At 72.5% G+C, this 12,675-nt stretch overlaps 2 protein-coding genes across 2 annotated transcripts in view; both read left to right on the top strand.

Annotated features, from left to right (window-relative positions):
• The window catches only part of FBXL6 (F-box and leucine rich repeat protein 6), a 12,226-nt gene extending 9,438 nt beyond the window's left edge, over positions 1-2,788 (top strand). The window contains exons 8-10 of the mRNA XM_082315538.1: positions 693-921; positions 1,812-2,043; positions 2,129-2,788. Coding sequence (XP_082171664.1) covers positions 693-921; positions 1,812-2,043; positions 2,129-2,522 — 855 coding nt within the window. The 3' untranslated portion in view covers positions 2,523-2,788. The remainder of the gene's footprint in view (positions 1-692; positions 922-1,811; positions 2,044-2,128) is intronic.
• A 3,212-nt stretch (positions 2,789-6,000) lies between these two features.
• Positions 6,001-9,965, top strand: SCRT1 (scratch family transcriptional repressor 1; the record flags this gene model as incomplete). The annotated part of the gene is made up of 2 exons (XM_082315550.1): positions 6,001-6,112; positions 9,241-9,965. 2 exons carry the CDS (start codon positions 6,001-6,003, stop codon positions 9,963-9,965), a joined length of 837 nt encoding a protein of 278 aa, XP_082171676.1.
• Positions 9,966-12,675: the final 2,710 nt, after the last annotated feature.

The following is a 12,675-nucleotide window of genomic DNA, read 5'->3' on the forward strand; positions in this document are numbered from 1 at the left end:
CACCCCCCCCTGCCTGCACCCTGCCCGCACCCTGCCTGCACCCTGCCCGCACCTCCAGGTACCTGCCCGCACCCTGCCCGCACCCTGCCCGCACCCGCCCCCCCCTGCCCGCACCCTGCCCGCACCCTGCCTGCACCCTGCCCGCACCCCCTGCCTGCACCCTGCCCGCACCTCCAGGTACCTGCCTGCACCCTGCCCGCACCCACCCTGCCCGCACCCTGCCTGCACCCTGCCTGCACCCACCCTGCCCGCACCCTGCCCGCACCTCCAGGTACCCTCTGCCTGCACCCTGCCTGCACCCCACCGCCTGCACCCTGCCCGCACCCTGCCTGCACCCACCTGCCTGCACCCTGCCCGCACCTCCAGGTACCTGCCCGCACCCTGCCTGCACCCTGCCTGCACCCTGCCTGCACCCTGCCCGCACCCTGCCTGCACCCACCCTGCCTGCACCCTGCCCGCACCTCCAGGTACCTGCCCGCACCCTGCCTGCACCCTGCCCGCACCTCCAGATACCTGCCCGCACCCTGCCCGCACCCTGCCTGCACCCTGCCCGCACCCTGCCTGCACCCTGCCCGCACCTCCAGGTACCTGCCTGCACCCTCCCTGCCCGCACCCTGCCTGCACCTGCACCCCCCTGCCTGCAGCTACGGGTGCCCTGCCCACGTTTCCCCTGCCCACGCCGCTGCCCGCAGGTGCTGCGGCTGCTGAACCTGAGCTGGGCGCCCCGGCAGAGCCCCGCCGCCGCCCCCGGCCCCGGCTTCCCGCGCCTGGAGGAGCTGAGCCTGGCCGGGCCCGGCGGCGCCGGCGTGGGCGACCAGGCCCTGCGCCGCCTGCTCCACGCCTCCGCCCGCCTGCGCCTGCTCGACCTCCGCGGCTGCGCCCGCGTCACCCCCCGGGCGCTGCTGGAGCTGCCCTGCGCCGGTGAGGCCCCGCCGCGCCCGCGCCGCGTCGGCCGCGCCACGTCGGCCGTGTCATGTTGGCCGTGTCGCGTTGGCCGTGCCGCGGCGGCCGTGTCGCGTTGGCCGTGTCGCGTCGGCCGTGTCGCGCTGGCCGTGCCGCGGCGGCCGTGTCGCGTTGGCCGTGTCGCGTTGGCCGTGTCATGCCACAGTGGCGATACGGCGCCGTGCTGGGTCGTGCCGCGTTGGCCATCCTGTGTTGGCCACGTTGGCCGTGCCGCGGTGGCCGTGCTGGCACTACTGTGCCACGTTAGCTCGTGCCGCGCTGGCCACGCCGCGCCGTGATGGTGGTGCGGTGCCGTCCTGGGTCACGCCGTGGTGGCCGCGCCGTGGCGGCCATGCCGTGCCATGCTGTGCCGTGGTGGTGATACTGGGCCATACTGGGTCACACCAGTTGGCTACGCTGTTGGCTACACTGTGCCACGCTGGCCGTGCCATGTTGGCTGTGCTGTGCCGTACCGTGCTGGGCCACAGTGGCCATACTGGGCCATACTGGGCCATACTGGGCCAACATGTGGTGGTAACGCCATGCCGTGCTGGGCCGTGCCATGAGGTGTTGGCCGTGCTGCACCACGTTGGCTGTGCCGTGCCGTGCCGTGCCGTGCCGCGCCACGTTGGACCGTGCTGCGCCATGCAGCGTTGGCTACGCCGTGCCGTGCCATGTTGGCCATGCCACGGCGTTCTGGCCGTGCCGCGTCACACTGTGCCATGCCGTGCCGTGCCATGCAGCATTGGCCGTGCCATGTCACGCCGTGCTGTGCCGTGTCACACCACGCCATGCGGTGTCGGCCGTGCCGTGGCGTTCCGGCCATGCCGCGCCGCATCAGCCGCGCCAACCGCCCTCTCCGCCGGCAGATCTGGAGCAGCTGTACCTGGGGCTGCCCTGCGGCGCCGAGCAGCTCCCCCGCCTCGCCGAGGGCAGCGCCGCGCTGGCGTGGAAATGGCGCCGGAGCCTGCGGGAGCTGGACCTGGCCGGGCGCGGCTTCGGGGAGCGCGACCTGGCGCAGGCGCTGGCCGCCTTCGGCCCCGGCTCCCCCCTGCGCTCCCTCAACCTGGCCGGCACCAAGGTCACCGCCGGCGCGCTCAGGTGGGTGGCGGCGGCGGCGGCGGCGGCGGCGGGACGCGGTGGCGCGGTGCCCGTGCGCGGCTGACGGCTCCGCCGCCGCCGCCAGCGCCCTGCTGCCCGCCTGCCCGCTCCTGGCCTACCTCAACCTCTCCTCCTGCCGCCACCTCCCCCGCGGCACCAAGAGGCCGCACCGGGGCTGCCCCGAGGTGCAGCGCTGCCTGCGGCTGCTGGGCCGGCCGCCCCCCGGCCAGGGGCCGCCCAATGAGGAGCCGCCCGGCGAGGAGCCGCCCAATGAGGAGCCGCCCAATGAGGAACCACCCAATGAGGAGCCCCCTGGCGAGGAGCCGCCCAATGAGGAGCCCCCCAATATGGAGCCACCCAATGACCAACTCAACATGGAGCCGCCCAATGAGGAGCCGCCCAATGAGCAACTCAACAAGGAGGCCCCCAATGAGGAATCATCCAATGAGGAGCCCCCCCAATATGGAGCCGCCCAATGAGGAGCCGCCCAATGAGGAGCCCCCTGGTGAGGAGCCGCCCAATGAGGAGCCGCCCAATGAGGAGCCCCCCAAGGAGCAACTCAACGAGGAGCCCCCCATGACAAGGCCCGCCCCCAACGAGGAGCCGCCCAATGAGGAGCCGCCCAAGGAGCTGTCACTCAACGACACCCCACCCCCCCAGTGACGGCCCCTCCCACCGAGGGGAGAGGCCCCGCCCCCCCGTACCCCCTCCCAGTGCTCCCAGTTTGGGGGGGCCCCGCTGGCGGCTGCGGCGCAATAAAGGGCTCTGCACCCTCCCAGTGCTCCCAGTGCTCCCAGTGCCCATCCCAGTGCTCCCAGTGCCCATCCCTGACCTCCCAGCATACATCCCAGTGCCCATCCCAGTGCTCCCAGCCCCCATCCCAGTGCTCCCAGTGCCCATCCCAATACTCCCAATGCTCATCCCAGTGCCTCCAGCGCCCACCCCATTGTTCCCAGTGCCCATCCCAGTGCTCCCAGTGCTCCCAGTGCCCATCCCATTGTTCCCAGTGCCCATCCCAGTGCTCCCAGCACCCATCCCAGTGCCCCCAGCGCCCATCCCAATGCTCCCAGTGCCCATTCCAGTGCCCCCAGTGCCCATCCCAATGCTCCCAGTGCCCATCCCAGTGCTCCCAGTGCTCCCAGTGCCCATCCCATTGTTCCCAGCGCCCATCCCAGTGCTCCCAGCACCCATCCCAATGACCCCAGTGCCCATTCCAGTGCCCCCAGCGCCCATCCCAATGCTCCCAGTGCCCATTCCAGTGCCCCCAGTGCCCATCCCAATGCTCCCAGTCCCCATCCCAGTGCTCCCAGTGCCCATCCCATTGTTCCCAGTGCCCATCCCAGTGCTCCCAGTGCTCCCAGCCCCCATCCCAGTGCTCCCAGCGCCCATCCCATTGTTCCCAGTGCCCATCCCGGTGTTCTCAGTGCCCATCCCAGCACTCCCAGCCCCCATCCCAGTGCTCCCAGTGCCCATCCCATTGTTCCCAGTACCCATCCCAGTGCCCCCAGTGCCCATCCCAATGCTCCCAGTGCCCATCCCAGTGCTCCCAGTGCTCCCAGTGCCCATCCCATTGTTCCCAGTGCCCATCCCAGTGCCCCCAGTGCCCATCCCAGTGCCCCCAGCGCCCGTCCCAGTGCTCCCAGCGCTCCGTGGGGCTGGGGGGGGGGCGGTGTGTGCGGGGGGGGGGGGAAGGGGGGGGGAGGGGCGGGCGCAGCCGGGCGGGGGGGGAGGGGCGGGGTCCCACGGGGCGCGCGGGGTGGCGCCACGCGGGGCCATTTGTCACCCGCTGGCAGCAGCCGCCGCCATTTGCATATTAATGACCCCTAATGAGGGGGGGCGGGGCCCGCCCCAGCTGCTGCCCCCCCCCCCCCGGCCCAGCCGCCCGGAACCGCTCATTAAGATGCAAATTAGCCCCGCCCCCGCAGCCCCGCCCAGCCCCCGCGGGTGCCCAGGTTGCCCAATGGGTGCCGAGGTTGCCCAGCAGGCGATGAGGTTGCCCCACGGCTACTGAGGTTGCCCCAAGGGTGCCCAGGTTGCCCTACGGGCGCTGAGGTTGCCCAGGTGGGTGCCGAGGTTGCCCCATGGGTGCTGAGGTTGCCCCAATGGCTGCTGAGGTTGCCTCGTGGCTACTGAGGTTGCCCCAAAGCTGTTGAGGTTGCCCAGCGGGTGCTGAGGTTGCCCCATGGGCGCTGAGGTTGCCCCATGGGGCAAACTCGGCTCCTGATTGGGCAACCTTAGTGCTTGGAGGGGCAACCTCAGCACCCAAAGGGGCAACCTCAGCACCCATCGAGGCACCTTCAGCCCTTGGGCGGGCAACCCCAGCACCCTGTGGGCAACCTCAGCACCCGGTTGGGCAACCTCAGCACGGGGTGCCGCAACCTCAGCACCCACTGGGCAAGCTCAGGGCTTGGAGGGGCAACCTCAGCACCCATGGGCAACCTCAGCACCTGATTGGGCAACCTCAACACATCATGGGGCACCTTCAGTCCTTGGGGGGGGGGGGCAACCCCAGCACCCTGTGGGCAACCCCAGCGCTCAGTTGGGCAACCTCAGCACCTCAGAGGGCACCTTCAGCCCTTGGGGCAAGCCCAGCACCCCCGGGGCAAGCCCAGCACCCCATAGCCCCCCCACGGGTGCCCCCCCATAGCCCCCGGCCGAGCCCTGCCCTAAGCCGGGCAGTTAATGAGATGCTAATGAGATGCTAATGAGATGCTAATGAGGCGGTGCGGTGGCCCTGAGCGCCATTGTCACGGGGATGGGGGGGGGGGGGGGGCACACGCGTGTGCGTCCGCGTTGGCGTGTGCGGGGTCAGCGGCCCCAACCCCCACCCCGGGCACCCCCCCCATCCCATCCCCCCCCATCCCCCCCATCTCCCCCCCCCATCCCATCCCCCCCATCTCCCCCCCCATCCCCCCCACCCCCCCATTCCCAATCCCATCGCCCCCACTCCCCCACCCCCCCATCCCATCCCTACCCCCCCACCCCATCCCCCCCATCCCCCCCATCCCACCCCCCCCCACCCCCCATCCCCATCCCCCTCATCCCCCCCATCCCCTCCCCCCATCCCCCCCCACCCCCCCCCATCGCCCCCACCTCCCCATCCCATCCCTACCCCCCCACCCCCCATCCCCCCCATTCCCCCCTCTCACCCCACCCCCATCCTCCCCATCCTCCCCCATCCCTTCCCCCCCCCCGGTGATTCCCGGTGCCCCCCCCCCCCCCCATCTCCCCCACCCCCCATCTCCCCCACCCCCCATCCCCCCCCATCCCCTCCCCCCCACCCCTCCCATCTCCCCCGTCCCCTCTCCCCCCCCCATCCCCATCCCCTCCCCCCCCCCCCCCGGTGATTCCCGGTGTCCCCCCCCCCCCGCCCCTCTCACCCCCCCCATCCCCTCCCCTCCCCCCCCGCCCCGCCCCCCTCCCCCCCCCATCCCCATCCCCTCCATCCCCTCCCCCCCCGGTGATTCCCGGTGTCCCCCCCCCGCCCCGCCCCGCCCCTCCCCCCGCCCCTCCCCCCCGCTATATCCCGCCTCCCCCCGGTTCGGCACCGCTCAGACGCCGCCGCCGCCGTCGCCCCGGGCCCGGCTCCGCGCCCCGGTTCCCCCCGCCGGTGCCGCCCCGGCGGAGCCCCGGGCCGGCGGGGGAGCTGCTGTCCGCGGTGCTGAGCGGCCCCGGGCCCCGGGCCCCGGCCGGGAGCCGCCCCCGCCCCCGCCGCCGCCGCCCCCGGTCCATGCCCGGTCGCCGCCGCGCTCCCCCCCGGGGCCCGGCGCCGCGGGAGCCGCCGGGAGCGGCCTGAGCGACCCGGAGCCGCCGCGGGGGGAGGCGGCGGCGGCTGCGGGCGGCCCCGGAGCGGAGCTGGGCGGCCGCGCCCGCCGCACAAAGCCGTAGGCTCCGGTGTGTGCCCCCCCCCCCCCCCCCCGCCGTTACCGGGGGGGGCCCCTTTGTGGCGGAGGAACCATGCCCAGGTCCTTCCTGGTGAAGAAGGTGAAGATCGATGACTTCCCCGCCGGGCTCGACCCCCCGTACGGCCGGGCCCGGGCCGACTTCGGCGCCCGCCTGCACCCGAAGGGTAAATACCGGCGGCGGGGGGCACCGGGGAGCGGCGGGGCCGAACCGGGGGCGGGCGGAGCCGAGCGGTTCCGAACCGGGGGCGAAGGGAACCGAGCGGTTCCGAACCGGTTCCGAACGGAGCCGAGCGGTTCCGAACCGGTGCCGAGGGGGAACCGAGCGGTTCCGAACCGGTTCCGAACGGAGCCGAGCGGTTCCGAAGCGGTGCCGAGGGGGAACCGAGCGGTTCCGAAGCGGTGCCGAAGGGGAACCGAACCGGTTGCCGAGCGGTTCCGAACGGAGCCGAGCGGTGCCGAACCGGTGCCGAACCCTTTCCCCGTCGCTGCCTTTTGTCTGCCGGGGCCAAGTTCAAGGGCGAGCGGCGGCGCGGAGCCCCCGCGGCCCCGGCCCGGCCCGGCCCCGGCCCCGGCCTTTGTGCGGAGCGCGGCCCGGCCGGGCCCGGTGCGGCGGCGGCTGCGGCGGCGTTGCGTAACCGGTAGCGAAGGCGCCGCAGCGGGGCCCGGCCCGGCCCGGCCCGACCCGGCCCCGCTGACCTTGAACGGGGCCCGGCGGGGACGGGGCTGCGGGCGGGGACGGGGACGGGGACGGAGGCAAGGACAGGGATGGGGCTGCGGGCAGGGATGCGGGCAGGGATGGAGATGGGGACGGGGACAGGGACAGGGATGCAGGCAGGGATGCAGGCAGGGAGAGGGATGGGGATGCGGGCAGGGATGCAGGCAGGGATGGGACGGGGACAGGGATGCAGGCAGGGATGCAGGCAGGGAGAGGGATGGGGATGCGGGCAGGGATGCAGGCAGGGATGGGGACGGGGACAGGGATGCAGGCAGGGATGCAGGCAGGGAGAGGGATGGGGATGCGGGCAGGGATGCAGGCAGGGATGGGGACGGGGACAGGGATGCAGGCAGGGATGCAGGCAGGGATGGGGATGGGGACGGGGACAGGGACAGGGATGCAGGCAGGGATGCAGGCAGGGAGAGGGATGGGGATGCGGGCAGGGATGCAGGCAGGGATGGGGACGGGGACAGGGATGCAGGCGGGGACGGGGACAGGGATGCGGGCAGGGATGCAGGCAGGGATGGGGACGGGGACAGGGATGCGGGCAGGGATGCAGGCAGGGATGGGGACGGGGACAGGGATGCGGGCAGGGATGGAGATGGGGACGGGGGCAGGGATGCAGGCAGGGATGCGGGCAGGGATGGAGATGGGGACGGGGACGGGGCTGCGGGCAGGGACCAGGCTGGGGACAGGGATGCGGGCAGGGACAAGGATGGAGGCAAGGACGGGGTCAGGGAGCTGCAGGCAGGGATGGGGACGGGGCTGCGGGCAGGGACAGGGACGGGGATGCAGGCAGGGATGCGGGCAGGGACAAGGATGGAGGCAAGGACGGGGTCAGGGAGCTGCGGGCAGGGATGGGGATGGGGCTGCGGGCAGGGACAGGGACGGGGATGCAGGCAGGGACAGGGACCGGGAGCTGCGGGCAGGGAGAAGGATGGAGGCAGGGAGAGGGGCTGCAGGCAGGGACCGGGCTGGGGACAGGGACAGAGGCAGGGACGGGGTCAGGTCACTGCAGGCAAGGACAGGGATGGGGGCAGGGACGGGGATGGGGACCAGGAGAGGGATGCAGGCAGGGATGCAGGCAGGGACGGGGACGGGGATGGAGCAAGGACAGGGTCAGGGGCTGCGGGCAGGGCTGCGGGCAGGGACCGGGATGGGGACAGGGAGCTGCGGGCAGGGACAAGGATGGAGGCAGGGATGGAGTCAGGGAGCTGCGGGCAGGGACGGGGACAGGGATGGAGCAAGGACGGGGTCAGGGAGTTGCAGGCAGGGATGGGGGCTGCAGGCAGGGATAGGGATGGGGACCGGGATGGGGACAGGGGGCTGCAGGCAGGGACGGGGCTGGAGCAAGGACAGGGACAAGGATGCAGGCAGGGATGGGGACAGGGACGGGGATGGAGGCAAGGACGGGGTCAGGGGGCTGCAGGCAGGGACGGGGATGGAGGCAGGGATGGGGATGGAGCAAGGACAGGGACAGGGATGCAGGCAGGGATGGGGACGGGGACGGGGACAGGGACAAGGATGGAGGCAAGGACGGGGACGGGGGCTGCAGGCAGGGATGGGGGCTGCAGGCAGGGCTGGGGACAGGGATGGGGATGGAGCAAGGACAGGGACGGGGATGCAGGCAGGGCTGGGGACAGGGAGCTGCAGGCAGGGACAAGGATGGAGGCAGGGATGGGGTCAGGGGGCTGCAGGCAGGGATGGGGTCAGGGGGCTGCAGGCAGGGACGGGGATGGGGACAGGGATGCAGGCAGGGGCAGGGATGGAGGCAAGGACAGGGGCTGCGGGCAGGGACGGGGACAAGGATGGAGGCAAGGACAGGGACAAGGTGCTGCGGGCAGGGGCTGCAGGCAGGGAGAGGGGCAGGGGCTGGGGACAAGGGGCTGCGGGCGGGGACGGGGACGGAGGCGAGGACGGGGTCGGGGGCTGCGGGCAGGGATGGGGGCGGGGATGGGGACGGGGATGCAGGCAGGGACAAGGGCAGGGTCTGCAGGCAGGGACAAGGGCAGGGGATGCGGGCAGGGACAGGGGATGCAGGCAGGGATGCGGGCAGGGACAAGGGATGCGGGCAGGGATGAAGGCAGGGATGGAGGCAGGGACAGGGGATGCGGGCAGGGATGGAGGCAGGGACGGGATGCGGCAGGGATGCGGGCAGGGACAAGGGATGCGGGCAGGGATGAAGGCAGGGATGGAGGCAGGGACAGGGGATGCGGGCAGGGATGGAGGCAGGGATGAAGGCAGGGACAGGGACAGGGGATGCGGGCAGGGATGAAGGCAGGGATGGAAGCAGGGACAGGGGATGCGGGCAGGGATGCAGGCAGGGATGGAGGCAGGGCCAGGGCCGGGGGCAGCGGCGCAGGGGCAGGCAGGGTGCAGGGCAACGCGGAGGAGGCAGGAGCGAGGGCAGGGGCAGGCAGGGCGAGGGGCCAGGCAGGAGGACGGGCAGGGGCCGGAGGTGGGGACGGGCAGGGGTGCAGGCAGGGGGAGGGCAGGGTCTCCGCCGTGCCGCTGAACGGGTGTCCCCCCCTCTCTCCCTGCCCGCTCCCTGCCCGCTCCCTGCCCGCCGCCCCGCAGGGTACATCAGCGAGTACATGGCGCCGTCGGCCTACGAGGGGGACGGCGAGGCCGCGCTCAAGGTGCCGTCGCCGGACGCCATCTACCCCGGCGGCCGGGGGGACTACGGGCCGGGGGACTCGGAGCCGCCCGACAGCCCCCACTCGGGCATGGCGGGGGGTTACATCAACGGCGACGCGGCGGTGAGCGAGGGCTACGCCGTCGACGCCTTCTTCATCACCGACGGGAGGTCGCGGCGCAAGGCGGTGAGCGGGGCCCGGAGCCTGCAGCGCCATACCTGCGGGGAGTGCGGCAAGACCTACGCCACCTCCTCCAACCTCAGCCGGCACAAGCAGACGCACCGCAGCCTGGACAGCAAGATGGCCAAGAAGTGTCCCACCTGCGGCAAGGTCTACGTCTCGATGCCGGCCATGGCCATGCACCTCCTGACCCACGACCTGAAGCACAAGTGCGAGGTGTGCGGCAAAGCCTTCAGCCGGCCCTGGCTGCTGCAGGGCCACATGCGGTCGCACACCGGCGAGAAGCCCTTCGGCTGCGCCCACTGCGGCAAAGCCTTCGCCGACCGCTCCAACCTGCGCGCCCACATGCAGACCCACTCCGCCTTCAAGCACTTCAAGTGCAAGCGCTGCAGCAAGACCTTCGCCCTCAAGTCCTATCTCAACAAGCACTACGAGTCCGCCTGCTTCAAGGGCGCCGGGCCCCCCCTCAGCCCCCTGCGCCCCTGAGCGGGGCGCGGCGGGGGGGGCCGGGGGCTCGGGGCGCCCCCCCTCGGCCCCCCCCCCCCAAATTCTCGCGCTCCCGGCGGGGTCCCGGGTGGTCCCGGCCCCCGCTTTGTGCCCCGCTCCGGGGCGCACCCCGACATCGCGGGCATCCCCCCCCATTGCATGGGTGCCCCGCTCCTGGGGTGCACCCCGACATCGGGGGGATCCCCCCCATTGCATGGGTGCTGCAGCCCTGGGGTGCGCCCCAAAATGGGGGTGACCCCCCATTGCATGGGTGATCTGACCCTATGGTGCACCCCGACATCGGGGGGATCCCCCCCATTGCATGGGTGCCCCGCTCCTGGGGTGCACCCCGACATCGGGGGGGACCCCCCCATCCTTGCATGGATGCACCCCAAAATCAGGGGGACCCCCCCCGCCTTGCATGGGTGGTCTGACCCTATGGTGCACCCCAAAATGGGGGTGACCCCCCCCCTTGCATGGGTGCTGCAGCCCTGGGGTGCACCCCGACATCGGGGGGGACCCCCCCTGCCTTGCATGGGTGCCCTGACCCCATGGCGCACCCCAAAATGGGGGTGACCCCCCCCATCCTTGCATGGGTGCCCCGCTCCTGGGGCGCACCCCAAGACTGGGGGCCCCCCCCCCCTTCCTTGCATGGATGCTGCAGCCCTGGGGTGCACCCCAAGATCAGGGTGCCCCCCCCCCCATTGCATGGGTGCCCCGCTCCTGGGGTGCACCCCAATATCGGGGGGCCCCCCCCCCTTCCTCGCATGGGTGCCCTGACCCTATGCTGCACCCCAAAATCGGGGTGACCCCCCCCTTCTTTGCATGGGTGCCCCAGCCTTGTGCTGCACCCCAAGACCAGGGTGACCCCCCCCCCCCCCCTTGCATGGGTGCCGCAGTCCTGGGGTGCACCCCAAAATGGGGGTGCCCCCCCCCTTGCATGGGTGCCCCGGCCGCACGCCATAGCCCGCCCAGGGTGACCCCACCTTTGCATGGGTGCCCCGCTCCTGGGGGGCACCCCAAAAATCGGGGGGGGGGCATCCCCCCCCCCCCCCTCCGCTCTTCCATGCGTGGGTGCCTCCCACCCCCCCGCACCCCAACACCCCCCCCCCCCCCTTTGCATGGGCGCCCCGGCCTCGTGCCGTACCCCGAAACCGGGGTCACCCCCCCTTGCATGGGTGCCCCCGCCCTGTGCCGTACCCCAAAACCAGGGTGCCCCCCCCTTGCAGGGGGTCCCCGCAATAAGCCCCCCCTCCCCCCCATGGCACAGTGACGCCCGGGCAGATTTTTGGGGTACCCCGGCACCCCGCACCCGCTGCAGTACCTCTGCCCCGGGGACCCCCCACCCGGGGACCCCCCCCCACCTTGGGTACCCCCCCACAAGGGTCCCCCCCACCCTGGGTACCCCAAACCTTGCACGGGTACCCCCAAACCCGGGTACCCCCAAACCCAGGTACCCCCCCCCGGGTCGTGTCCCCCCCCACCCAAACCTGGGGACCCCCCCCCCCTTTCAGGGTGCCCCCCCCGGGTACCCCCAAACCCAGGTACCCCCAAACCCAGGTGCCCCCCCCCGGGTTGCTCCCCCCCCCAAACCTGGGGACCCCCAAATCTGGGGACCCCCCCCTTTCAGGGTGCCCCCCCCCGGTACCCCCCCCTCTGCGCACGGGTACCCCCAAACCCGGGGGGGGAGGGGGGCGGTTTCTCCCTTCCCCTCCCCTCCCCCCCCCATATCCCGGCGCCCCCCCCCCTCCCCGGGGGGGCTCCCCCTCCCCCCCCCCCAAAAAAAGAGGGGCCGCCCCTCCCCCCACCGGGGCGCCCTTCCCCGAGAGCACAACCCCCACCCCCACCCCCACCCCCATTCCGGGGGCCCCTCCCCCCCCTCCCCCCCCCCCCCACGATGCCAAAGTCTTGTCACTTTTGGGAGGGACTGAAGGGGGGGGGGGAGGGGGAGGGGCCGCCCCTCCCCCCCCCCCCGGGGATTCTGCATGCAAAAAACCACCCCCCCCCCCCCAGTATTTAAATCTATGCCAATTTTTAGACGCTTTTTGGAGCCGAACGAGCGATTTCTTGCGTTGCCAAACCGTAGGGAGGCTCTGCCAGGGCGCTGCCCCCGAGCCGGCACCGAACCCCAGAGCAATAATTCACGGCGCGCAGGGCGCGCGCCGGGGCGCGGGGACGAGGCCTCAGGGACCCTCGCCCTCCGTCGGGAGCCACCGATATCAGGGATGACGCCGGAGTAGCGCCAGGCCCCCCCGTACGCCCCCCGCCCCCCACCCGCCCCCCGCTAGGCCTCGCACCCGCCGCCGCGCGGCGGCGCGGCACGGCACGGCGGCGCACGCGGCGCACGCGGCAGGCCGGCCTCGCGGGCGCGACGGCCCGGGCGCTGCGGGCGCCGAACACGCTGCACGCACTGCACGCGCTGCACACACTGCACACACTGAACACGCTGCAGACACTGCATGCACTGCAGCCACCGCACGCACTGCGCACACCCAACGTGCTGCAGACACTGTGGACGCTGCACACACTGAACACGCCGCAGACGCCGCAGACACTGCAGACACTGCACACGCTGCACACACTGCACACACTGCATGCACCCAACGTGCTGCGGGCGCTGCACACACTGCGCACACCCAACGTGCTGCGGGCGCTGCAGACGCTGCACACACTGAACACGCTGCACACACTGCATGCACTGCACGCACCC

The sequence above is a fragment of the Platalea leucorodia genome, assembly GCF_965183815.1.
Source record: "Platalea leucorodia genome assembly, chromosome: 1".
Lineage (NCBI taxonomy): Eukaryota > Metazoa > Chordata > Aves > Pelecaniformes > Threskiornithidae > Platalea > Platalea leucorodia.